The sequence below is a fragment of the Malus domestica genome, chromosome 05 (genome assembly GCF_042453785.1).
Source record: "Malus domestica chromosome 05, GDT2T_hap1".
Taxonomy (NCBI): domain Eukaryota; kingdom Viridiplantae; phylum Streptophyta; class Magnoliopsida; order Rosales; family Rosaceae; genus Malus; species Malus domestica.
In genome coordinates, this window is record NC_091665.1 from 43,546,977 (window position 1) to 43,574,452 (window position 27,476).

At 36.9% G+C, this 27,476-nt stretch overlaps 2 protein-coding genes and 2 long non-coding RNA genes across 4 annotated transcripts; 2 read left to right on the top strand and 2 right to left on the bottom strand.

The window, feature by feature from the left end:
* Nucleotides 1-8,125: 8,125 nt before the first annotated feature.
* LOC103408842 (dof zinc finger protein DOF1.4-like) lies at nt 8,126-9,982 on the top strand. The gene has a single exon (XM_008347658.4). It carries the CDS (start codon nt 8,710-8,712, stop codon nt 9,583-9,585), a length of 876 nt encoding a protein of 291 aa, XP_008345880.2. The 5' UTR covers nt 8,126-8,709; the 3' UTR covers nt 9,586-9,982.
* A 1,313-nt stretch (nt 9,983-11,295) lies between these two features.
* On the bottom strand, nt 11,296-13,423 carry LOC103434761 (uncharacterized). Its single transcript, XM_008373114.4, has 3 exons — nt 13,148-13,423; nt 11,874-12,073; nt 11,296-11,748 (listed from the first exon to the last, which is right to left on the bottom strand). The coding sequence occupies exons 1-3, from the start codon at nt 13,418-13,420 to the stop codon at nt 11,496-11,498; spliced, it is 726 nt and encodes a 241-aa protein (XP_008371336.3). The 5' UTR covers nt 13,421-13,423; the 3' UTR covers nt 11,296-11,495.
* A 2,359-nt stretch (nt 13,424-15,782) lies between these two features.
* On the bottom strand, nt 15,783-16,978 carry LOC103434759 (uncharacterized). Its single transcript, XR_529329.4, has 2 exons — nt 16,624-16,978; nt 15,783-16,384 (listed from the first exon to the last, which is right to left on the bottom strand). It is a non-coding gene; the product is annotated as an uncharacterized lncRNA (long non-coding RNA).
* Nucleotides 16,979-18,019: 1,041 nt separating this feature from the next.
* Nucleotides 18,020-19,112, top strand: LOC139195820 (uncharacterized). The gene is made up of 2 exons (XR_011580854.1): nt 18,020-18,382; nt 18,556-19,112. It is a non-coding gene; the product is annotated as an uncharacterized lncRNA (long non-coding RNA).
* The last annotated feature ends 8,364 nt before the right edge of the window (nt 19,113-27,476 follow it).

Genomic DNA, 27,476 nt, shown 5'->3' on the forward strand with positions numbered 1-27,476 from the left:
TTGCATGCAGATATTGCAGCAGAGTAGGCATAGGATGTGACCTATGGACCTCTGGTATTTGTATTCTTCCATGGAGTTGAGTTCTAGTTTAGTTTGTAGGGAACTGATATTCGGTATTATGATTACATTTGCATTAAGAGTATTATTAGGGCAAAGTGGGGGACATTGTTGAAGGCCTTTAGTCGGCTCAATTATTCACAAAGGCATTCCAAATTATTTTTCTTCGTCGAGTAATCCAAACTGTTTAATTTAAATTGTGTTATCCTATTAACTTATATTACTGGCCAACTTTACACACAATTTCGTCTGAATTGTCTAATATGTAGGATCTGAAGTGTGAAATCTAAAGAGAATCTCGATCCCTGTACAACTATAGATGAATAGGGCATAGGCCCATCCATTATCAATCTTAATATTCCACACTCATTTCTTGGGTGTCACAATTACTTTGTTGACCCTTCATGTCATTTGACCTTGACTTGTAGATAGTTACCCACGAATTCTCCTGTCCCACCCTTTCGTCAATGCGGAGGTTCTTGGTCATCACTCATCACATTGTTTTATTCACGTATCTTCCTACCATTTTACCGAAGTTTCAGATTTCATTTGAAAATTTATGACACGGGACAACACGAATCTTAACATAACTGTAAAAACAGAAACTCGAAAAGCCAATAGCAATTCTGATTTGACAAAGTAACTTGCTGGCAACTTGCCTGATTTCCAAACATATTAATTAGTCAAATTAATCAAAGTAGCCATAATTAGTGTTACATGCACAGGAATCGGATCCTCTTCGAACTCAAAGGAACTGAGTCTAAGAATCAAATTATCCGAATCATTGAAATTTGATTAAACGGTTACAATTATTATAATTTTTATATGACCTCCTATTTATAACCATTTAATCAAATATCAATGACCTAGATCATTTGATGAGTAACCTCAGTTCTTTTGGATTCGAAAGAGATCCGGTTCCACATGCACAAACCTAAACACCTATAGTTACCATCATCAATTACATACATGGTCCAACACGAGGCCCTTTTATTGTACCAATGACATCACGACACATGGAACAATCATATTTGGACCCTTCCTACCCTAGTTCCTTACTCCCACATGGAAAATATAATAATCCATCTTAATAATTTAATTAGTGTGACAACTGACAACGATAGTATACAATAAAACAAAGGATTGCTTCCTTTGCAACCCCACCAAAGTGTTGGCATGCGTTTTAAGCCTTTGGAATTCTTCGTTTGATCAGTGAGATTGAATTCTTAAAAGATAATACTTGCATCCCTACGTGGAGATGCATATATTCCCTCATTTACGAATGATACCAAATCAAAATTGTTCAATTTATTAATTTTTATTACGAAAAATTATTTGAGTTGAAGATTGTTTAATTAATTAAATATATCAAAATAATAAACGGTTTATCATGAATATGTTATTTGGTACATACACTATCAATTTGTTCAATACATTCATATGACTAAATGATATCTACTTGAAATGATTTTTTTGTATGAACGACTCCGATTGTGAAATTTGTACCGTCAAGATACGTTATTCGTAAGGATATAATGAACTCATTCCTAAAAAGAGAATGTAAGTATCATTCACTGTACTATTTTATTATTTAAGTATGTATAATGTGGTATGATGCCCTCGTTTCTTTGGTTAACTTATTAAGACTATTCTTTTGCTTAAGTTATATAAAATTTGTCTAGAAAGTTAATAAAAATTCCTCATAAAATTTTTTATTTAAAAACTGTGACATTCCACATCGCCTAAGGAAGTGGATCCTATAAGCCTTATATGTATTCTCATATCTACCTAGTACGAGGCATTTTGGGAGCTCATTGGCTTCGAGTTCCATCGGAACTTCGAAGTTAAGTGAGTTCGCGCGAGAGCAATCCCATGATGGGTGACCCACTGGGAAGTTCTCGTATGAGTTCCTAGAAACAAAACCATGAAGACGTGGTCGGGGCCCAAAGCGGACAATATCGTGCTACGGCGGAGTCCAGCCTAGGCCGGGATGTGACAATTTGGTATCAGAATCAATCCTTAGCTGGGAGTGTACCGACGAGGATGTCGAGCCCCTAAGAGGGTGGATTGTGACATCCCACATCGCCCAGGGGAGTGGATTATGTAAACCTTATATGTATATTCTCATCTCTACCTAACTTGAGGCTTTTTGGGAGTTCACTGGCTTCGGGTTCCATCGGAACTTCGAAGTTAATCGAGTTCGCACGAGAGCAATCCCATGATGGGTGACCTACTGGGAAGTTTTCATGTGAGTTCCCAGAAACAAAATCGTGAAGGCGTGGTCGGAGCCCAAAGCGAACAATATCGTGCTACGGTGGAGTCAAGCCCGGGATGTGGTGGAGGCTCGGGTCGAGATGTGACAATTTATTGTGACATCCCACATCGCACATGGGAGTAGATCCTGTAAACCTTATATGTATATTCTCATCTCTACTTAGCACGAGGCCTTTTGGGAGCTCACTGGCTTCGGGTTCCATCGGAACTTCGAAGTTAAGCGAGTTCGCGCGAGAGCAATCCCATGATGGGTGACCCACTGGAAAGTTCTTATGTGAGTTCCCATAAACAAAACCGTGAGGGTGTGGTCGGGGCCTAAAATGGACAATATCGTGCTACAATGAATATAAACCCTAGATGTGGTGGGGCCCCGGTCGGGATGTGACAATTTGGTATCAAAGCCAATTCTTGGTCGAAAGTGTGCCGACGAGGGTATCGGGCCTCTAAGAGGGGTGGATTGTGACATCCCACATCGCCCAGAGGAGTGAATCCTGTAAGCCTTATATGTATATTCTCATCTCTACCTAGCACGAGGCTTTTTGGGAGCTCACTGGCTTCGGGTTCCATCAGAACTTCGAAGTTAAGCAAGTTCACGCGAGAGCAATCCCATGATGGGTGACCCATTGGGAAGTTCTTGTGTGAGTTCCTAGAAACAAAACCGCGAGAGTGTGGTCGAGCCCCAAAGCGGACAATATCGTGCTATGGCGGAGTTGAGCCCGGGATGTGATGAGGGCCCAAGCTGAGATGTGACAATTTATTGTGTCATCCCACATCGCCCAGGGGAGTGGATCCTATAAGCCTTAATGTATATTCTCATCTCTACCTAGCATGAGGTCTTTTGGGAGCTCACTAGCTTCTGGTTCCATCGGAACTTCGAAGTTAAGTGAGTTCGCGTGAGAGCAATCTCATGAGTGGTGACCCACTGGGAAGTTCTCGTGTGAGTTCCCAAAAACAAAACCGTGAGGGCGTGGTCGAGGCCCAAAGTGGACAATACCGTGTTACGGTGGAGTCGAGCCTGGGATGTGGTGGGATCCCGGGTCGGGATGTGACAAAAACTCTTAGACAACTTTCTTTATAATTAAGAGACTTTTTATTATTATTGAAGACACTTGTTTATTATTAAAAATATTTTCTTTAATTCAAAATTCTTGTGAAGTGTGACTCTTTTTTATTTTGTGTTCTTATAATGCAAAAATTGTCCTTTATAATAAGAAAAGTTGTTTAAGTGTTTTTTTTTTTTTTGATAAAAAGAAGTTGGGAAATTTTATTAAAACTCATTCAACCTCTTTTTACATCCAATTCTAAAAATATTTTATTCAAATTCCTAGTTCACCCTTGCATAAAACTGAAAAACAAAAAACAAAATCAAAATGCCTTTTTACACCCATTGGCACTTCCACCTCAAACCCCACCAAAGATTTGCTGGTGATTTTTCAAGGCAACTTTTGTCTTCCATGACAGCCCATTTACCTTTCACAAGATTTGACATCTAACGCCTTCCACACAACACAAAGGTACCCTTGGTCGTGATTCTCCACGTCGCCGACTCTGTAACACTCGAAAACTGTGTAGGCCCCGATTTGCTTTCGGCATTTGTCAGTTGAAGGAAGTAAGCAATAAAGAAGAGGAGGAGGAGGAGGAGGAGGAAAATATAGGATGGAAACAGAGAGAACAAAAAAGAGCCTAAAAAGAGAAGACGCTGACAAAAAAAAAATTACCTGCATCAATGAAGAAGACGTCGGAAAGCAGCGGACGTTGGTAAGGCTGATATGGGTTCATCTCCCTTCAATATATTCTTCTTCTCTCACATTAATTTAAGGGTAAAGTGGAGAGTTTATTGGCAAAAATATTTAGGTTGGGTGTGGAAAGAAGATTTTAGGGTTCAAATAAAATTTCCCAAAGAAGTTTTGTGAAGAATTTTTTATTAGTTCTCCTTATCAATTTTTAGTTTAATTCGTTGACGACATATATTCTGTCATATACATTTTAGTTAATTAACTAAAACGTGTGTGAGACTGACCATGTAGACAAGAACCTTTACCTAACCAAACCAATTCGATCAACAAGTTCGATTTCAATTCCTTTCACACCCTGTCTTTGATCTTAATTAATTTGATCAGCATCTAACAAAGATTGGAATTTGTTTCAAATTATTTATTTAATGAGTTTCCACTTCGTTTGGTGCCTTAATCATATTCATGCACGTGGATCCCCAGTTCTTACCAATTTGACGGCCAAACCTCGATCCATTAATGATGATAATATAGGACAACGATTCTCTTTCTTTTAAATTTTCTCCTTTTCGGTTTTTTTTTATTTGAAAGGTTACGATTAAATCACATCAATATCTTTTAATGATTTCTTTATAGAGAGAAAAGAAAACGAGAAAACTGAGAGAGAAGAGAAGGAATATGAGGAAATTTGAAAGAAAGAGAATCCTACTCCGATAATATAAACTCATCATATAATTAATTCATTCGCTCTTTACACATAAACATATTTAGGCCAAATCGGATAAGTGATCCATGTGGTCATAAGGTATTCGAAAGATAGTCCATGTGCTAAAAAACTCGGATTTAAACCCCTGTGGTGTACTCCGTTAGCAAATTTAGTCCAAAAGTGATTTTTTCAGTTAACTATTTGTTAATACATGGGTAAAATTGTACTTTGACATTTTCACTGGGATTTTGGTTTAAATGCTATCTGAGTTTTCAATTTCTGATCGGTTAGAATTCTATTAGAGTTGGCAGGCAACATGAATGGATTCTTGCTGTGTGGCTTTGAAAAACACCCATTTGAGAAGACCAAGTGGTTTATGCGATGGTGGTTATGGGTTTTGGGGGGAGAGGGTTAGAGGGAGTTTCAATAACAGGCTTTGGGCTAATCAGTTGAGAACTAACAAGAGGAAGGTGATACCTGGAGCTATTCTTGTTGTTCTTACCTCAAAAGATGTCGAGGCTGTCGTAAGTTAATCCTTTCTTATGTTCGCTTGCCCATTTGATAATTTTTGAGATGAATAAGTAATTTGTATGATCAATGCCATTTGTGCATGTTAATATTTGTTATTTCGTTAACTTTATATGTATGATGAATTATGAAAAATGTTTTCTTAATCATGGGTTCGGTCTCAGACTCTGCAAATGCCATCGTTACCTAGGTGGAGAGTAGACCCGAAAATGTAGCTTTGATTATATTAAGACGAGGAAGAAGAAGGTGCACATGTTAAAGTACAATTTTACCCATGTATTAACAGATAGTTAACGGAAAAATCACTTTTGGACTAAATTTGCTAACGGAGTAAACTACAGGGGTTTAAATCCAAGTTTTTTTAGTACATGGGCTATCTTCCGAATACCTTATGACCACAAGGATCATTTATCCGATTTGGCCACATATTTATGATGAACATAAATATCTCTACTAATTAATAAAACCCTATTTGTCAACCAAAAGAGGGTGAATAGACAAATTAGTTTTCTATCACACAAAAAAAATGATGGGCAATAATGTAATTTTACAGGTTCAAATTTTGTTGTTTTTTATTGAAACCTCACCTACAGGTAATGTTAAAATACCTCCAATATTAAAAAAAAAACGAAAACAAAAACCTCCCACTCCCCCCCCCCCCACGTTCTCTCTCTCCCCTTCTCATTTTCTAAAAAATGTGTTCATACACACAAAGTGTGTAGGCAAATACTATTATTTATGATGAAAACTTTCTTGTTATTATCTCTTCTCTACTAATTAATAAAACCCTATTTGTCAACTAAAAGATGATGAAAAGACAAATTAGTCTTCTATCACACAAAAAAAATGAAGGGCAATAATGTAATTTTACAGGTCCAAATTTTACTGTTTTTTATTGAACCCTCACCTACAAATAATGTTAAAATACCTCCAATATTAATAAATAAAAAAATTATAAAAAAAACCAAAAACAAAAACCTTCCACTCCACCCCCCCCACCCCCCACGTTCTCTCTCTCTCTCTCTCTCTCTCTCCCTCTCTCCTTCTCATTTTCTAAAAAAATGTGTTCATACATACAAAGTGTGTAGGCAAATACTAGTACTTATGATGAAAACTTTCTTGTTATTATATTATAATTTTGCTCAAAATTAAGAAGTTAAGAATCATGTCAATATGCACATAGACATAATCAAATGATCTAGTGAAATTCAGTCTCTATTTTGTTACAAATTAAAAACACACTGAGTTCAAAGATCAAGAATGACAAACAGCCGTAAAATATGAATTTTGTGGGGAAGTGATTATCGCACGCTCATTTTCTTCTTTTACATACACATTTATTTGGGACCTTATAATTGAACAAATCAACGAATAAAGATTCACATAAATTAGAATTTAGGGTTTAGAGATTAACTATTTCCCTTTGCAAGGATCACGTACCCTTCATTCTAGCTACATTGCACATATTTGCATGGTGCATGGATGTGATTAAAACACATAAGGCCAACCTGTAACATGTAATCACATGTATATATATAGGACCATGGGATCATCAAAACCCTCCAAATACTGTAATACAAAAGCCCCACTTGTGACTACGTGATGCTCGACTGTGCAATTTTATCCCTACAAAATTGGGTCTACCCGACACCCCCTCTGCGACACTTTGATCGCACAACAAGACGAGCTAGCTAGTTAGTCCGTGGATACTAGTGTACTTGATTCCTATTTATGTTCATATAATTTTATTCCCAAATTTTCCCTAATTGTTATTGTAAATGGTATTGCCGCACACAATGTCATCTAGAACTAGTGAGCTTAATTTTAGGAAAACAATAGTAGTCCGATGACGTGATGTGATAATAGTAGCTAGTTCGATGGTGTGATGTTATAATAATAAGAACAGTACTTGAGACACTACTAGTCTGATGACATGATGTGATAACAATAAGAGCAGTACTGAAGACACTAGCCAACTTATTATCTCATTTTTGTGATATATCGATTGATATGGTAGTGTTTTATATGTTCATGTTTAGACCAATTCTTGAATGAGCCGCTCGAAAGGTTGATGCATATAAACAAGTTTTTGTTCTGCGTCTTCGAGCTATATACCCTCATTTAGTTCTGGTCACTCGTATTAATGTGATAAATTAAACTATAAAAAAGCATAAATGTTAAAACCAAAATTTTACAAGTGCTTTAGTAGTTGGCTGAATTTGCTTGATTTAATCCTAACATTCTAATCTAGCCATTTGCAAAATAAAACTTTAACGAAAAGCTCCGGTAATGTTTACTTTAACAAAAAATCACATATTTACTCTAAAAAGTCAATTTTGGTACTATTCACTTACAACATCTTTTTGTTATTTTCGTTAAAACTCGAAAATTTCAAGTCATTTTCATTAATTTTTCTTTTGTAAAATCGATGCATCACATACCTTATTGTATTTTACTGTAGACTCTTGTTAAAACTCTTATATGTAGCATTGCTTGCACATACCGCGTAATAGGAAATATTTTTGCTCACCACTTTTAAGTAATAATAAGGTTCATCATCTTATTTATCATTATTAGATGAACTTAAATTTTAAAACCTGAGTATTAAATAAATACAAATCTTAAAATTTAAACTTAACAATGATAATAAATAAAGTTTTACTACTTAAAGATAGTGAACAGAAATGCACTCGACCTTATATATGTTCCTTTTACATAGCCAACGTATGAAGCACTATCAGTGGTGTTGAAGGTAGCCACATGTCACCAACCCCCCTTGACCTTCGACGTTAAGTAACTCTCTCTCTCTCTCTCTCTGTCTTGTCCACGTTGTTTCTTCTCTTAATTTACTTTAGTATTTGAATGTTTTCATTCTATAAAATTGTAGGGATGATGAGTAAGGAATAAGAGCATGGTACTATTGATTGTCACCTAAGTTTGCACAATTTTTATATGGTTGCCACCACACACCAGTGCCAAGCCCCACACATCTATCAATCACAACTATCCTCGGCCATACAAAACCTTTCATCTTCCATCATAATTTCTTAATATTCTTCTTACACTAATTATCATTACTATTTATATTATATATATATTAAAATTATTAAGATAAGGAGACTCAACTTAGACGTGCTCACTTCTCATGAGTTTCCTAGGCATTTCATTGCACCTGAAGCCATACAATCACTCATTTCCTCCGACGAACACGTTACCCTTTTGCTTATAAACAACCTTAGTCTCGTCCTCGTCAACTTCTTCAGACCGCTTTCTCTTTTCGACGACCGTGTTTCAGGGGCTAGAAAAATACCCGAAGAAGAAAAGAAAAATCAAACACACTTATTCCTTGATCCTCATCTTCATTCGGGTTACTCGCAATCCATTCGTTGTTTCGGGTTTTGAGTTGAGGAGATGGGATTGAGTACTAAGCAGGTCAACAGTGACGGGCTGGATTGGAGTCAGACCAGCTTGCTGCAAGCTCAGACGTTCCAGCTGCCAAAACCACCAACCGCCGTGAGGAGGCAGCTTCAACAAAATCAGCAGCAGCAAGCTGAGCCATTAAAGTGTCCGAGATGTGAATCAACGAACACAAAGTTTTGTTACTACAACAACTACAACAAGTCGCAGCCAAGGCACTTCTGCAGAGCTTGCAAGAGGCACTGGACAAAAGGCGGGACTCTTCGAAACGTCCCGGTTGGTGGCGTCCGTAAAAACAAGCGCCTCAAAAAGTCATCAAACACTTCTCCCTCAGAAGCAGCTGCCACAACCGTTGCAAACACTGCGGCGATTGATGATCACCATAAGCGGGAAACTGCTGCGGATGCTCTCTATCACGCACTTATCGGTCCCCAATCTTCGCTTCCGCAACAGAATTTGGACAACACAATCATATTTTCGTCAGCAGGTTTAAGTAGTAGTACTACTTTGCCTTTTCTTCATCAAAGTAGAAATCTAATAACCTTCGATCCCTTCTCAAGCTCAATTAGTACTACTACTTCAAGTTCCTTTGACACAAACCTCTCTTCAATCTCAACATCTTTGCAATCCTCAAACGTTTATAACTACGCTGGCGCCGAAGATCAGTTCAAAGCCACCGTAGAGGAGCCAACCATCACAAGCATCATGCCAAATATTCTTCCCCAGCAGCCTAACTGGAAAGCCCCCTCTCCAAGCAACGCCGTGGATGTGTACTCGAACGACTGGAATTGGGAAGACATCGAAACCCTCGTTTCTACTGATCTCAACCTGCTTCATTGGGATGATTCTTCTGATCACATACATCTGTAAAATAATGAATTAGCCATCTTCATTAGCAGTATGTTAATTTTGGATTGCGTGTGTGTGAGACTTTTACGACGCAGAAACAGTATCCCAGTTCTCTCATGTGTCACTGTCAAGTTTGTCACAGTTTTTCTACTTGTGCCGATCTTCAGGTGATATAATTTCTGTTAGTTTGCTCTCTCAACTTGTAATTTCCAAACAGAGATGTAGACTGTTCGAAGCTATCTTTGTCCTTCGGTTTCAGCTTCCAGATATTTTATTTTTGAAAAATATATATATTTATTAATTTGTAAGTTTGTATCTCCTGGTTTTTATTTAACTTGATGGAAGATGCAATTACATGCATGTAAAGGAGGTTTATATTACGGTTTCTTTGTTCAATTGAATAGAATTAATTGGTTTATTTTTTTTATTTTTTATGTCATAGAATTTTCAATTTTGGTGAGTGGTTTGTGATAGGGATAGAAATGGGGACTCCTACTACCAACAGGGCTCACTGAAAGAATGTGATGGAAGATTCTTGTGGATATGTATGTATATTTGGACATCTGAATAAGATTGCACAGATTTGTTTCCCCATATTTTATGGCCACTGGTTCTAGTCCCGACAAATTTTGGGTTGTAAAGTAAATAAATTCTTAACAACTTTTTTTTTAATGTTCTTAATCGTAGTGAAGTATTTCGCATTGTATCTCGATTAAATGAATTAAAAGAGAATCAAAGAACACAGAAAGAAGTGCACGACACGAGAAGAAAACGAGAGTGAAAAATTCACGACGTGTTTCATATGTAATACTATTTTCCCCATTCTAGTGTTGTGTATTTGATCATTCTTAAATTTCTTGGATTGAGCCCAAATTTAGCTTGTCTCAAAGTGGCCATATTCTCATAATTAAGATCCTCTCTGGATTTCACCCTCGGGAGCCGTTGAATCTAGCAATTCGGACCATTTAAGAAAGAGATAGATGAGGGTGTTGGAGAGAAATGAGGGCATGATTTTGAGTGTGAGGTGGGCAGCATGATTTAAATTTAATGATCCAGATTGTTGAGTATGTCGGCTCCAGAGAGTAAGATGATCTCTCAATCCCTATTCTCACCTCAATCCCTATTCTCACCCTCTTACTCCAGTTCTAAAGACTACGGATTCAGGACGTCCATTTTGGGGCCACAATTGTGAGACATTTTTGTTTTCTTTTTATTAAATATAAATCATATTTTAGATGCTTCAGGCCTACATTTTCCTCAGATCCATGTGTAAAAAATTAGGACCTTGAAGCAAATTGTAATCGATGGATGGCTCCAAAAGCACCAGTCCAATGCTAGAGCTGTAAAGCGAGTGAGCAAAACTAATCTAGGAATGGGCTGAGGCACCGGACATATGCCAGATATTAGTTTGGGGGCTCGGTTGGAACGAACGGACTACCCATTTTCGAACGGAAAACGGATGCGTGGAGCGGCACCTTTCCCGGATCAATGATCTAGAACGGAAACTCAGTTACGGCTACCCCGTCAGCTGTCTGATGCGGGCTAGTGGACTATTGTCTTGGCCGTTGTTCGGCGAGCTTATAAACGCTGGAACTGGAACTGGACTTGTTACACTGGACAACGATCCAATGTACTAAGAGGAGTGAGACTCTCTACAAGACTGACTTGGACTCGATTCCAATCTCATCCAGTTCCATCCACCGAACAAGCCTCATGGTAATTGAACTTACATTTCACGAAACATAAAACCCCAAATATCATACATAAATCACTAATATTCGAAACATACATAACTCATGAGCATTTCAAATATTCAATCATATGTCCTGTTAAGTTACTCCATACTCATATAGACATGTCAGTTACTAGTCAACCAACTACATGTGACAATACAAGATCACTCTCACTTCCCTCCAATTGGTTTCTCTATTCTAAAGGTTCTGCATCCTCACACCGGCGTCTCTGCTGTAGGGAGCCGGGGATTCGTTAGCCCTGGAATAGCTAACATAGTAAAGCTCCGAGAATATGCCTGTGAGGACGACAAATGCAGCCCCAGCTCCGAAGATTCCTTTCCTCAATGTCTCACATGAAGGGTCTTCCATAAACGAAGCCCTGTACTTTGTGTGGTATGCATTTCTCACTGAACCCGCGAGAAGGCATGCCTCAGCAATGACAAAAAGCACCCTGAAGTTTTGAAATATAAGAATAGCATATATCTTTCGACAACACATGATATTGACCTTATATAATCAACCAGTGTTAACAACTATAATATCTGAGAATGCCCGGATTATATGAGGAGCACATACCAGCTGGTAACGAAGAGCATAATTGCCCACGACCGAGAACCGCTGGGTCTCAAAGCCCTTCCACAGCACAAACATCGACTTGCCACCATTATCAGAGCTTGACTTGCCAATAAGAACAGAAACGATCCCACACCTAAGCCAGTTGCAATGTCAGAATCATATACACAATAGCTCGAATCTGCTTCGGTTTGAATCTTGGCCTGCAAGGGAGAGATACTAGATAAAGTAACATGTGCATCATTTCGACTGAAATTGCCCGACAGGTCAACTAACAATGTGTCTAATTGTAGAAGAAACCGCTGATTCTAATAACTTAAGCTATTAGTGTGTGTTCCTCCTCGTTCCAGTTAACGTCAAATTCAAAAATTAGAAATGGAACTGTCCCTGCGATTCGTGTAGAACGTCAGTGACACACACACCTCTCCCCTTTACTTCGGCTTTTGAGATTTTTAATATCAAGAATTTGAGGGTGAATCTCAAGTCTCAACTCAAAATTCCTACCAGACAGGTTTACCTCTCTCATCTTGCTTGATCTATCAGTGTTATGTTGATTAACAATCTTGAAAATTTGTTGCCTCTCCCAGCAAAATTGACATGTAATAAATCTGATAAACCCTACTTTTGTATTCTAACAATGGTTTATTAGCATACAAAATATTGAACAAATATAAATACGCCCTACGGTTTGGACTTTTTCGTTTGAGAAACGCCAAAAATTAAACCAACGGTCTAATAAAAAACTAAAGGATGGTGCTACCTACACACCCTTCTTACATTTCACACGCCGCTTCTAATTTTCGATCGTCGGATTGAAGAAGATAAAATGACAGAAATTAACAAGAGGTGAGTGAGTGAGAGGTAGAAATTGATGGGTTAATAGCACCATCCAAACTAAATAGCCATTCAAAGGCAGTATTATTGGTTTAATCTCCACAGAAAAATTATGTCCTCACCAATAATTAAATAAAATTTACACACTGATTTATGGATTTTTGTAAGGTTTTCTAAATCCTTTATAAATCTAATCAATCCTTATTTTGCTTTAAAAACTCTGTTTCATATTTCCCACTATTTTTTTTTAAATAGCAATAAATCGACTATTTCTGTCTGAATGCAAAATTAAAGTATATATTGCTGTAATCAATCTCTAATTCTGAAAAAAAAATGGTGGAACATATATATAAATAAAAAAGATCAAAACTTGAAGAACTCTAAGTTAAGAATCATATGATATTAGTCCTCCCAAGAAAGAAGAGAAAGACACACACACTTACAGTGGACCTTCGCTGCTCAGCGGCAACAGCGAGCGCAAAAGCAACCAGATCGAACACAAAAACGACAACTAAAAGCAGCGTTGAAGCCATCCCACAAAACCTCTTTCTCTCGAACTCGAATTTCGTCAAAAACCCCAGCACAAATCGCAGAGACAGACAGACAGACAGACACGAAAAAGAAGATAAAAGCGTTTGCAGTTGGACAAGGGTTGTACGATCCACCGTAAAACCAATTGGTAACATAGGGAGTGGTCTAAGATCATATAAGCACATAGCAAACCGTATTCCTCACCAATGTGGGACAACTCTCAATATGCCCCCGCACGTGTAGCGGATTTTCAAGCCTACACGTGGACAACAACCGGGTGACGTTCAAGCCTACACATGGACAACAACCGGGTGACGTGGAGCACGTATGGACAACAACCGGGTGACGTGGAGCGCGTGTGACCGTTTGGCTTCGCACGAGGATAACCCGTTCTGATACCATGATGAAATTGAGGTTCCACCATAAAACTAATTGGCAATATAGGGAGTAGCCCAAGACCATATAAACACATAACAAACCGTGTCCCTCACCAATGTGGGACAATTCTCAACAGTCTACTCTCCTTATTTCCGTGCCCTTTTGTGCTCTCTTGTTTTATGTAATCATAATTAAACCACGTCAACATTTTATATTGTTATTTTATAGAGATAATAAGATAAAAATAAATTGTAATATAAAATGTTGACGTGATTTAACCGTGACCATACAAACAGGAAGGCATGGAAAAACACGGGAATAAGAAGGGCAGACAATCCTTATCCTTTGCAGTTACAATCAAACAGATTAAATAACGTTGTTGCAAATCAAGAGTCGATACCCACTCGCACAAAAGGCACGCGCTTCTCTATGTAAAAGTTAAAAGGAAAATTAATGAAAAATTGTTTGAAAACTTTAAGTTTTAACAATAAAGATAAAATAAACGGTAAAGCGAATAGTATCATGATTGATTTTTTAGTGTAAAAATATGATTTTTCGTTAAAGTGAACAATATAGAAGCTTTTCGTTAAAGTTCCCAAAGTTAAAAGCACCTAACTTTTTTTTTGACCTTTCTCTTTTCTTTTTTTTCAATGGTGCTAACAGGGATCAGGATCCTTTCCTAAGCAAAATGTGAGGATCCTCTTGATCAAGCTCATCGGGCTGTTGAAATTTTATCCAACGGTTACAATTATTATAACTTTTAGAGGGGCTCCTGTTTGTAACCGTTGGATAAAATTTCAACGTCCCGATGAGCTTGGTCAGGAGGATCCTCACATTTTGCTCAGGAGAGGATCCTGATCCGTGTTATCTAAACGTTAGCTCTCGATTCTTGATCATCAAATTGAACAAATTGAACAAACTGAAAAAAATTTATTGACAAAAGATTAATAAAAATGTGAAAAGTAAAATTAAAATGATGAATAACACTTTCCTTCTTTTATATTTTTTAAGTGTGACTTTATCTTTCTCTTTTAAACTTTTATTTATTTACTTCATGGTGAAGAGAACATGAAAAAGGTGAAAAGGAGAAAAGGAGCTCAAATATTATTAACAAAACCAAAATTAATAACCTTCGCCACTCCCGAGCAAATAAAGGGGATTTGGACTCTCTTACAAAGGTGAAACTTTTGCATCCGGCTACTCAAAGTTTAGTTGATAATGCATCGATATCAATATCCTTAGTTAATAAGAAATTGACATGCTGTTAAAATAATATAATTTATGATTTTCTGATTAGTGAATTGTGCTTTTACAATTTGACATTAGCTTTGAGTTTGGATGGCGAGTTAAAACGTTGTTGTACTTGGCAATCTTGCTAGTTTGACCAAAAATGCAAAATAAAAAACGTTTTTTAACGAAAAGTTCCCGGTACTGTTCACTGTAATAAAAAATCACATTTTTACATTAAAAAGTCAATTATGATACTATTCACTTTACCCTTTATTTTGTCCTGATCGTTAAAACTCAAAGTTTTCAAACTATTTTCATTAGTTTTTCTAAATAAAAAAGGTTTTGTTGCCAAGTTTATCACGAAATCCTTGTCATGCTTAACAGTAAATTGTAGGACCGGGGAGCAAGGTTTTTATTTTTTTTAATATATTTTTTTATATAAGTAGTTATATCTAAACACTTATTTTTACTTTTCGCATATCTTCTAAATTTACAGTCATCAAACTGAATGAATTGAAAATGATAAATGAAAAAAAATTACAAAGGTGTATAGAAGGTAAAAAAAAATAGTGTGAATAGCACTATCCTTTTTTTTATAAGTGATGTGCTGGTCCATTTGGTTGCTAGCTGAATCTCTTTGGACATTTACTTTTACCATGAAGTCAATTGTAATGGAAACTATCTGTTAACGTTTACTAGTTCTAAAAAATCAACAAGTTACAAGAGTACTGGCAAAGACCCTTAATTGCGTTGATAGTTATCCTAATGTCATGGATTAAATCATTATCATTGCAACTTCGTCTTGATTGTAGATGGTTTCTTATACAATTGAAAAACCTTATTATTGGCTGATATTGCCATAAGATGATGCTGATACATTTCAATATACACATAAATATTTTTCACAATATATATATATATAAGACGAACATTAGAAAGTGAGTAGATAAATCAAATATTTGCATTTTTAGTTCATTTGTCAAGCTTCATCCTCAATTAATCAATTCCATATGTTACATAAGATCTTTGATTTCTAGTCCTAAAAAAAAAAAAGTAAAATAAGGTGACCATCTTGTATGCCTTGGCACCAAAGTAACCACCAGACTGTTATCATCTTCAGCTCATCGTACAACAAGTCCGTTATCTCTATCCGCAAACTACTTTCTTTTCATAGCATTTCTTTGTTAATTTTATCATAAATTAAGAGATTGCGCATAGAGATCACGGACTTGTTGGAGGATGAATTGAATACAATAACAGTCGGGTGGTGACTTTGGTGCCAAGGTATGAAAAATGGCCGGCCCGGCTTTGTTTATGCATAGCCTGCATATAACTAACAAAAGAAACGAGATCGAAGTAGTAGCATGAGGTCAAGGACAAAGGGACTTGTTGGAGGACTTCGAAGCTGAAGGTGAGAAAGGTAGCACTCTGGTGATGAATTTGGTGCCAATTATGGATGCCATAAACTCATGCAGATTCATGTAGATCGAAGAGTAAAGATGAACTCACTCCATAAGAATGGATTGGATCGCCTCCAATTCCTGACAACAAATGCTCAAATTAACAAATGCGACGGCAATAGTTTCATATATAATCAAAAAAGAAGAATCAAATGACGGAAACAAAAAAGTGCATAAAGAGAAAACGGGAGTGCGAACTTTTCTCCTATGCACTCCTCTCCTTTTTTCTAGAAATTGAATTGAGTAAATCAAACGAGGATCGAATCGCGTGAAGATTGAAAAAACGAGAGGGTGAAAAGAGAGAGACTGCAATAACTTACTTGAAGTTGAAGTAGAGGAGCGCCTGTGTGATTCTCCTGTAAAACTGCCAGATTTCTGCTGCAATGATCCATATCTGATGTTCCATATACACACACGTATATATATTTAATATATTTCTGAATCAGATAGGCAAGGTTGTGGAGTACTGGAATTTAGTACAGGTACATGTAAGATGTAGTACAAATTGTCGTGCAGTGCAATGTAGTACGAGTGAGAAAATAAAAGAACAAATGGCAACAAATGAAATGGCGTTTGCATCAAAGATTCAACAAACCGAATACTTTCCACAGAAGAGTTGGGGCAGCATAACTTTGATGAAACATAATCATGTTAAAAATGAATTAGGATTCTCTCTCATCCTCTTTCCGTCCACTCCTCTTATATTCTAAAATTTATCTTTCTCTGTTTATAAAAAAATAATATAAGATGTTGACGTGGTTTAACCGTAATCGTTTAAATAGGAACGGAAAGAAGAGGAGGAAAAAAAAAACAAAGGAAAGAGAATCATATTCCGTTAAAAATTTGGGGCAGCTCAAACTTTTTATATCTGCCCAATTTGCTGGTATGAGTTAGGGTCCGTTTATATATATATATATATAACAATTTTTTGTTTACAGTTAAAAGTGCTTATTTAGAAAAGACCCACGGGAAATATTTAATGTGCTTAAAATTTAAGATCACTTTTAGATTTCGTCCTAAAGACGGCTAGAATATGCTTTTAATTGCTAAAAAAGTAGTTCAGTGATTAAGCAATTTAGAGTATGCAAGTTTTTACTAAAAAAAAAAAAAACTATAGCCTAAAGAAGTAGAAATACTCTGGTATAGTCGTACGCGTAACTTTACTCGTCCATTAAATATATATACGAGGATGATGATCCACCAAATTGGGCTCATGTAAGACTCGAATGCAAGAGGCCACCGTTACATTTCTTAAGTGAACATATTAACATAAAGAGTGCTGTACACAAGGTAAATGAATCATTGAAGTAGGTGTGATTTTGACAAGTGTAGGCCCTGTTAACAAAAGTCTTGTCCTTATCTTGACTAAAGCATAGTAACATAGAACGTGTGGCTGCAAATGTAATTAGTCATCACTCCAAATGACGTAAATTGTTCATACATACCCCTTTCCACCAAATCAATCTAGTCTGAAGGTTACAAATAAAAAATCTTTTAAAAGTTATAATAATTGTAGTTATTTGATCAATATTCAATAATTCTGATCTCGAACTAGATGGATTTGATAGGAAGGAGTTTTAACGAAAAGTCCGCGGTACTGTTCATTTTAACGAAAAATCATATTTTTACACTAATAAATCAAACCTGGTATTATTTATTTTACCCTTTATTTTGTCATTATCATTAAAACTCAAAGTTTCCAAAATAGTTTTCATTAGTTTCATTTTCATTAGTTTTCTTTTATAGAAAGGGATCCGGATACATAGCTCTTTACAAAATGGAAACAAAGTTGTGGCTTCTCCTCCACCACTATATCCTCCAACACCATGATTACCACCTACTCCACCGCCCCTTCAATCCCTCACATCTTCCCAAACAAATCCCAGATTTCCTTAGTCAGAAATCTTAGAGGTTCATGTAAAGCAACAACAATCAATAGTGACCAAAACCCTAATCGTGATCCGCAAATTTGTCTAGTAAAATTGGATAGGAGAAATCTTTTTCCTTGGTCTAGGAGGACTTGCCTTGGCGACTAATAACAAAACAGGGCCAGCAAATGCGGCAGAGGCGTGAAAGAAGGTAGTGAAATGTCTTAAGAACAGAATGTCAAACATTTTTCATGTTTCTCTAGCCTATTTTGTTGTATTATTTAACATTGTTTTTCTCATGGGCATAAATTAAATTGCATATTTTTAGTTTGTTGAATTATGTGTGTGATTAAAATATAGCAATTATGCACTATATTTGTTTAGGTAGTTTTGGTTGAGAGTAGTAAGTTGCCAATAGCTTTGGACTCGGTGGTGAGTGTGATCGTGCCGCGGCCGAGGAGGTCGAGGAGCAAGAAGGACAAGGAGGAGGAAGAGGAGGTGTTGGTGATTGAAGGGATTGAGTTTCTGGCGGATAAGACTCTCTAGTTCGACGTGCATGTGAACGATGACGAGGACTTGCTGAGCCCACCCGACATGTCCGAGTTTGCAGGGAGCTTGGTGTATTTGCCACAGTTCCAGAAGAAGGTTAAAACCAGCCTGCATCTTGGGATTACGGACTTGTTGGAGGACTTGGGAGCTGACGACGATGGCAGTATTATGGTAACTTTGGTGCCAAGGAATGTCCAGCGGCCTGTCACCATTGGTCGGGTCAAGATCGACTATTTTGCCTAGATAATTAAGAGCGTACATGATAAATCATGGGGTCGTTTTTTGTTTTTTATTTTTATAATTTCCGTTCCAACTTTTCAAACAGTTTGTGTGTAACTGAGCACGGATTGAATACATCTTGATTTGTTGATATATAGGTAAACATGAGTATTCATTATGCCAATAATTTTCTTGCTTCACTTGTAAATTATTGTAAATTATTCGTGTTAGTAATACAACGTTGTGGAAGATGATCATCAAGGATCAAAATACAATAGTATACCTACATATCGATCATCCAGATTCAGAATTTCATACCAAGTAGCCATGATGACTGCCGGCTGAACTACCTTTTACATCGTGCGGCCTCCTCTTTTGCTCTTCTCCACCTGTTATAGTACGAGTACTAGCAGTACTGCTAAACACGCCACTCTTGAATAATTTGTCCGCATGGAAGTTGTACCTTGTTCTCATCAACAAATCTGCTGCTGTGCTTTGCTTGTTGTCCACTTTCGTGTCTTCGTCATTGGCTTTCCTCTTCTTACCTGCTCCCGCAACATGATTTGAAGTACTGGAGCCTGATTTGAGTCTAGTAACTGGTGTCGGCCACCATGGAAGCATGTATGGGAAGACAGCCATCATGGAGTTACCAATTGCAGCATAATTAACCGGAGTGATCCTACTAGTCTTCCTTGCCTTTCTTGCACGAATGTTGCACATGACAATGTGTGCACTGAGTTCTAGATACAAGATATCTTCATTATTTGGGTCGAAAGCAAGCAACCCTACTTTGTTGATCAATGCATTTCGCATAACCATTCTGGATACCGAAGCGCTGCCTGCCAAACACCATTTGCCTGCACAGTTGTCAACCTGATCATCATCTTTCAACTCCCAAACACTCAGATCATTCGCCCAATTCTGAGCTAACTGGCACATTCGCAGACACGCACCTCATCTAGCTTTGTTACACACACCTAGGAATTCAAATCTTGTAGCTGTGTGAGTGAACTGATCATGTTTCGGCATATCAATGAAGCGACAATTGACATTCGTATCACCAGTGCTATTACTAGTGATGCTTGCTGTGTTATTACTAATGGAGTTGGGATCCAGCCCCATATATGTCCATCGTACATGCTTCCCCGGTACAACTTTCCTCTGTAAGCAACCCCTGCTTCGAAAGTCAAGCTATCAAAACAAAAGCTTCATGCTTGTCCATTTACGAGTTCAGAAGAGAAGATCTCTGCTTTGAACTGGAAGGAGTCTTATAAAAATTCAGAAAAAAATCCGCAGAACCCTGTGCCTAGACTCAACATCAAACTGGAATAATGTTTAACTACCGCTACTACCACCACTTTCTTCTTTTATTCGGCTTGTCATCTTCCTTGCATTCCTTATTTTCACAGACGAATCCTACACATATTTCCTTGTGACACTGAGGAGGGGGAGGAAGAGCATCCCACAGCTTAGCGTATGGATCGCAAATGTATATAGCAATCACATTGACGAAACATGTTGCGCAACATAAAACAAAGTCATAATATACTCCTACCACAACTGGTTCATAATCTTGTGACTTGACAGGACCTTGATAACAAGGGAGGAAGCTCAAAGAGAAGTTGCATGCTTTGGGGGCCAGAGGTTGCTCGGACAAGGAAATGAATTTCCCCGTGTTCATTGGATCCATGAACACTAGACTAGAGTAGCACGTAGAATGTGATTTTCATCATCACTTATGAGACGCAGAAAACGATCAATAAAAAAAAAATTAGAAATGAGACCGTTAAAATGACATTTAAGTCACTGATCTGATCATTCGCTAAAATATGAGAAAAGACTAGAAACTTAGGCAACAGATAATGGGCTAGAAGTTGCCACAAGAAAGTTTGAAATTATGTTGGGAAGCAGCACACAATCATGTAAAAAGAAGTCGCCCCTTCGTCCTTGCAAGCTAAGTAATCTTTGTTTCCCTTTCTGTTAACGTTACCGACACCAACTAGTCAAACATTTCCGGTAGGCGAGACAAATTAAGTATTAAAACCAAGCCTTCTGCCAGGGCTTCCCCTTAACTGCTCCTGCATTCCACCTCAATTCCTAACCGATCAACTTCTTCAATCCCTCCCATCTCTCTAGGAATTTTTTCATTATAACCAAAACACGGATGATACATAAAGTGTTTTATATAAGTAGTGAGAAATTTTATTTTCTAAGTTATTATCTTTTTAACATACATATCTCACAATTTGTATAATAACACATCGTGTATTACTTCGTGTTCCGTCACACTAAAAAAATCTCTGCATCCCTTAAATTTCCTTAAGTTTATCACACGTTACTTACATGCTTAACTCACATGTGTCACGTTATTAATTAATACTAACACGCATTAAAGAGTCAGAAGTAACCCAAAGTTGTTGAGCCTAGAAAAAGGTGGCGGTGAAGGCTTACGTTGCTTCCTGCTGTGGTATTTGGTGAGTGTTCTCGCTCACACTCAATAACAAAATGAGAGAGCTAGAAACCTAAAAGCAACAAATAAGTGGTTCAGAAGTTGCCACTCGCCACAAAACAAGAGATTATTTCATTCCATACATAAAAATTTAATTACGAAGAAGTGGTAGGATCAGTCGCACATGTGCGTATTATTAAAGTGATTTCAACCATTATAAACTTACAAGTTCCATGTAAATAGTCAGAATTAGCCCCCTCATAAAGATGTTGATTTTAGTTGCTTATAATTTATGGATTTCACAAGAATAAATGATTACAATAACATAATTGACTTACTTCTTATGTTTATGATTTGTGCGTCTTATAAGTATGAATAATTTCACGAACATAGAAAGTTGAAAATCAATATACATACATATGCACAAATAAACGTATAATTTCACTACATTATGTGCACGCAAAGTTCCAATGAATTATTTTTAAAATATCTGCAGTTTATATAAACCCCAATCCCGACATAACTTAGTAGCAGAGCAAAGTATTCAATTAATTAACATTTTCGTGACGAGTGGCCAAGGATGCCATTTTAAGTAAATCTGTTTTCTATCTAATACCGACATCAAGTAGTCAAACATTTCTACAAACACTTGGTCGGCGAAAACAATTAACTAATAAAACCGAGCTATCATCCATGGCTTCTTTCTCACTGCCCCTGCATTCCACACCAATTCCTAGCCGACCCATTTCTTCAATCTCCCCCATCTCCAAAACCCACTCCCAAATTTCCTTCCTTCGAAATCCCAATCCTTGCTTTGCATCCAAAGCGTCGTCGAACAACCCACAATTTGCAAGGCGAGACCTTCTCATCGGAGGGCTAGGAATATACGGCGGATCAAAGATGAGCGAAATCACAGGGAATTCCGGCGAATCGGCGGCCGCCGAGACTACTCCAAACAGGGTCGTCGAACTCAGTGAGTTACCGATCACTCTGGACTCGGTTATCAGCGTGATCGTGCCGCGGCCAAAGAAGTCTAGGACCAAGGCGGAAAAGGAAGCGGAAGAGGAGGTGCTGGCGATTCAGGGGATCGAGTTCGTAGCGGACGACACCGTGAAGTTCGACGTTCACGTGAACGATGACGAGGACGCGCTGAGTCGACCCGACAAGGCCGAGTTCGCCGGGAGCTTCGTGTATTTGCCGCACAAGCGGAAGGAGGTGAGGACGAGCCTCCGCCTTGGGATAACGGACTTGCTGGAGGACTTGGGCGCTGACGGCGACGACAGCATTAAGGTTACCTTGGTGCCTAAGTATATCAAACGGCCCGTTACCGTCCGTCAGATCAAGATCGAGTTTCTGAAATAGGGGTGCGCAGAGAGATATTCGGGTGTGCTGAGATGATTTCCCGTGCAAAACAATGCAGACTTGCAAAAATTAAAAAGCACTTAAACTAAGTTTTATTATGTTTTTATGTATTTAATTAGTTGCTTGCATTGTATTTTCTATTCTTAATGAATTCTGTATTTCTGTTCTCTTTTGCTAATTAACAACAAATATAAGAACTCAGAAGGTAGCGTTATCCACTCTCACACCCTTTGTTAATTTTATCATTGATCTTTTTTAATCCATCCGATTCAACGACTCCAACAGTTGAAAGTTAAGATGAGTGCGTGAGAGATAAAAATAAATGTGTGAATAGCACCACTCACATCAGAAATGATTTACATTGGTATTAAAATAAATATTGTTATAGAGTGTGATATTCACATATTCTTTTTTACTTCTCACACACTTTTCTAATTTTCGACGGTTGGATTTGATGAATTGAAAAAAATTAAAATGACAAAAAATTAACGAAGTGAGTGAGAGGAGTTAAAAAGGGCGTGTGAAATTGTGGATAGCATTCCCCTATTATCATTTCTCATCGTTCAAAATAAATCATTTATTACAGAAAATTTCATTCTTGTGCAGGCCCAACCCAACATTGTTATCAGAGCAGATTGGGCTAGCCCGGTAATTTGGATCAAACGGGCCTGACCAAGATTACCATTTTTTATTTAATCAACAGAGAGCACCAATTTGTCACTGAGCAAGGAAAAGGCCGAGAAGCTTTGCACCCAGAGATGGTTTGGTATGGAGTCAGTTTTAAAATGGGTCAGGTTCTAATTTTTTTTTTATTTTAAAAATTACACCCGAATATTTTGATATTTACTAAATTTATACTTTTTGATAGGTCAAACCGCTATTAACTAATGACTTGAAAGTGCGGAGTTAACCTAAAATGTCCTCGAGTTGTTTTTTGTATTTTGGTTAGTGGGTTTGGAACTTTGGAGGACGAGTCATGCTTTGATTGTTAATAATCGACCATACAATCATCCTAACAAAGGGTATAAATTTGAAATTTTTCAGAAGGATATGGTGTATTGGGCCAAAATTAAAACTTCATGGCTGATTTTAAAACTGATCCGAAATGTTGATGGTGTAAAACATATTTAGCTCAAATAAAACGTCAGTGTTAAACCACGTGGATCCAATGCTAGCTGCATAAAAAGGAGCACAATGAATTAAGGAGAAAACCCTAACCACCAAGATAATTCATCGCTTAACTACCTTCAGATGATTGAAGGCATTGCAAATATAAGAGGGCTATGTTTTCATAGAATAATGAAAGAGAGTTTGTGCTAATTTAATCACTATTTAGCCGTTAAATTATGGACTTATTGTTCAAATTATTGAATGTTTAAATAACAATATCCACCATTCATACATGATTAACACAAAAAATTAGCTACCATAGATATAGGGTATACAATACATAAGATAGGGTAGTGATATCAAGACGCCCGTTTTACTTTCACACAACCTTATTAATTTTGAGCCATTGGATTTGTAGAATTATCAAAGAGACGGGTCAAATGCCTACTTCCAACAATACCGATATTGTCCCCGACTTAGTAATTACCACCTGTACAATCCGTAGGGTGTGAGGTTTTATCACAAAGGCCTCGATATTAGTAGGAGTGGGGTGAGATATTTAAACTCTTCTTTTATCAAAGATAGGGTCAATGTAGGATATTTCAACACGCCCTCTCACGTATGACCCAAGTAGTGCGTCACACATAGGAGATCCACACATCGGTAGCCACGTGGAGCCAAAGGGTACTCACCCTACATGTGAGGTCAAGGGACCCACCATCATCGCTAGTGGCTAAGAGGACCCACCCATCACGTGGCAATATAGTACGAGCCCACTTCCTCGCTCTGATACTATGTAGAATTATTAGATAAACGGGCCAAAGACTCACTTCCAATAACACTGGTGTTGTCCCCAACTTGGAAATTACTATATGTACAATCTACCAAGTGTGGAGTTTTATCACAAAAAGCCTCGGTATTGTTGGAGTAGTGTTAGGATATTTAAACTCTTCTTTTTTCAGAGATACAGTCGATGTGGGATATTTCAACGTAATCAAATGAATTGAAAAAGATCAATGATAAATAATTTAATAAATATGTGTAAGAGATAAAATTGAGTGTGTGAGTAACATTTTCCAATTTTAATTAAACTAGGTAGTTGTAAATGATAAATCAAGACACTTTCTTTTCTTTTCTCAGGCTCTCTTCTCCTCTTCTCATCCAAATCTATACGTGAAAATGGAATGGTCTTAAATTGTTGCCAACGTGACTGGTTTCCCATCCTATCGTCACAATTTAAATGCTATAATGGAGACTTCTACGGTTCTACCTTCCACATGTTGGTGTGATCTTCCCACTTGAATGCTGATATCGGCACTTCCTCATCCATACTTTGCAACAACTGTTACTTCAGTCGTTTTAATGAATGATTTTCGCATGTGTCTCAAATTATAATTTAAGGATTAAATGAAATGACGTAATATGTAAGGAGTTAAATACTGTTTCTATAAAATCATAAATATTGGAAAATTTGTAATTATTACATTTTATCTTGTGTAATGTGAAATGAACTAGTATGATTTAAAGAAATAATTTTGTCACCTTCATCTACGTTATTAATATTTTGATACACTTAAAGTCACGGTAAATTACCATCACGCATATACCCGAGGAACACTGCAAACATCATTTTGTAGCCTCAAAAAAAAAAATTATTGTATAAATTAGTCTAAGTCCAGTCGTCGTATTCGAGAAAAAAAATGAAATAAAAAATTGTACAGAAATAAAATAAATAAAGCGGCAATTAATATTATACGAGAGTGAGACCCATGATACTTATGACTTTACCTAACAGCCTAATCCAGTCCAGCATGGATAAATAAATGCTGCATAGTTGGTCAGCCCAGCACTTATGACTTGCAGGCTTCACATACTAGATTAAAGATTATACCGCATATGGGGTTATCGCTTCGAGTTGATGGAGATGATATTGATGACTCCATACCTTACCATATCTTCTATAAATAATTCTGATCGGAAAAAAGATGAGGTTTCATCATAAAATTAATTGGCAATATAAAGAGTATTTCAACTACTTATAAACACATACAAGGTCTATTCTCTCATCAATGTGAGATTAATTCATTCTCAGCACACGCTCCTCACGTGTGATGAATTTTCAAGTCTAATGCGTTGACGAATTTTCATGTCTAACGTGTGGATAACACAACTCGAGTGACGTGGAGCACGTGTGACTAATGGGCTTCAAACGTGGGACAACCTTGCTCTATGATATCATGAAACAAGTTAAGGTTTTACTGTAAAACCAATTAGCAAGATGAAAAGTAGCTCAAATACTTATAAGCATATGTGATGTCATTTCTCTCGTCAATGTGAGATTCATTATCAACAATATGTGAATCAAAACTTTCATTAACATTAACTACCGGATTAAGGTCTCTAACAATTATTGTTAAAAATTAACTTGATTGGATGATTCAATATACTCGACGAGTGTCTAGGGCGGATGGAGCACAGGTCCAAAGAGCAGCTGGTACCCCTCTCACCCTTTTTATTTGAAACTTTTGGTATTAATCTTTGTTAAAGTATTTACAAAATTCTTAAGTGTCCCTCCTCTCATTTTTGTTTTATCTAAAACCATGTTAGAGTTGCATATATCCTTGTTAGTACGAATGAGTGCTTAGATTATTAATATAGCAAGTACAGAAATATAAGGGAAAAAGACTGACAAAATTAGGTTTTTGCAACAAATTTAACAAATCAACTTGATTTGTCGCGAAACAAAGGATTGAATTGTTTATGGTACTCTTAGTTAAATTTTCAGCTTTATCTCTTATAAACGTTAAATTTCTATCTTCTACCTTCACTTAGATAAAAAATACAAGTGAATACCCATTTCTTCATCAACATTTATTCAATACTATGGTTTATCATATTCAAGCTAAATACAAGACAACGAAACGAGGTTAAGAAGATTAAAACCACTTTAGGTCGTTAAGATGTATTTAATTATTATAATTAACTTGTACAAAACGCTTTTTTTGTAACCTAATAGCTCTAGGTCTAGCACAGCTGCAACTACAAAGAGGTTTGATGCAAATGCACAAGCTTCCTTAAGTTTGTTAATTTGCTTATGACGTGTATGGTTAGACTGATCTCTAGAGCTATAAACGAGCCGAGTCCAACTAAATATTATTGTGCTTAAGTTCGTCTTGTTTAATTTTTTTTTTTTGAGCTCGACCTAGGCTTGACTTGTTCTTATACGAGCCCAGCTCGAGCTTGCTTAAAAATTTCGAGTCTGATACTAATCAAACTGTTTCGAACAATTTCTTATAATAAGTTGCTTCGGTTGTAATTTTTTTTTTTTTTTTTTTTTGTAACTTACCAATGCATGTGAAAATAATATATGAAATATAATTAAACAAAGCAACACAGAATTTTCAAACACACTGCTTTAAGATAGAAAACATAAAACTTTTTTTTTCTTTCTTTTTTGATGGCTGAAACCCGGTGAAAAGCTAGACCATCACTCCTATAGGGTCTTTCGAACTAAAAGAATACAGAGGACGTAATGTCGTAAAAACAGTCAAACTAAAATTTGTCAAAAGTCAAACGTAAAAAGTTTTGAAGTAGATACTGTAGCACAAGAACAATC

Bases quoted from the DNA above. Each gene is read 5' to 3' on its own strand.
- LOC103408842 (XM_008347658.4), top strand. From the start codon at position 8,710: ATGGGATTGAGTACTAAGCAGGTCAACAGTGACGGGCTGGATTGGAGT.
- LOC103434761 (XM_008373114.4), bottom strand. From the start codon at position 13,420: ATGTGCTTATATGATCTTAGACCACTCCCTATGTTACCAATTGGTTTT. The intron at 12,074-13,147 runs GTAAGTGTGTGT...TCTCCCTTGCAG, and splicing joins CTGAGCAGCGAAGGTCCACT to GCCAAGATTCAAACCGAAGC. The intron at 11,749-11,873 runs GTATGTGCTCCT...TCAAAACTTCAG, and splicing joins ATGCTCTTCGTTACCAGCTG to GGTGCTTTTTGTCATTGCTG.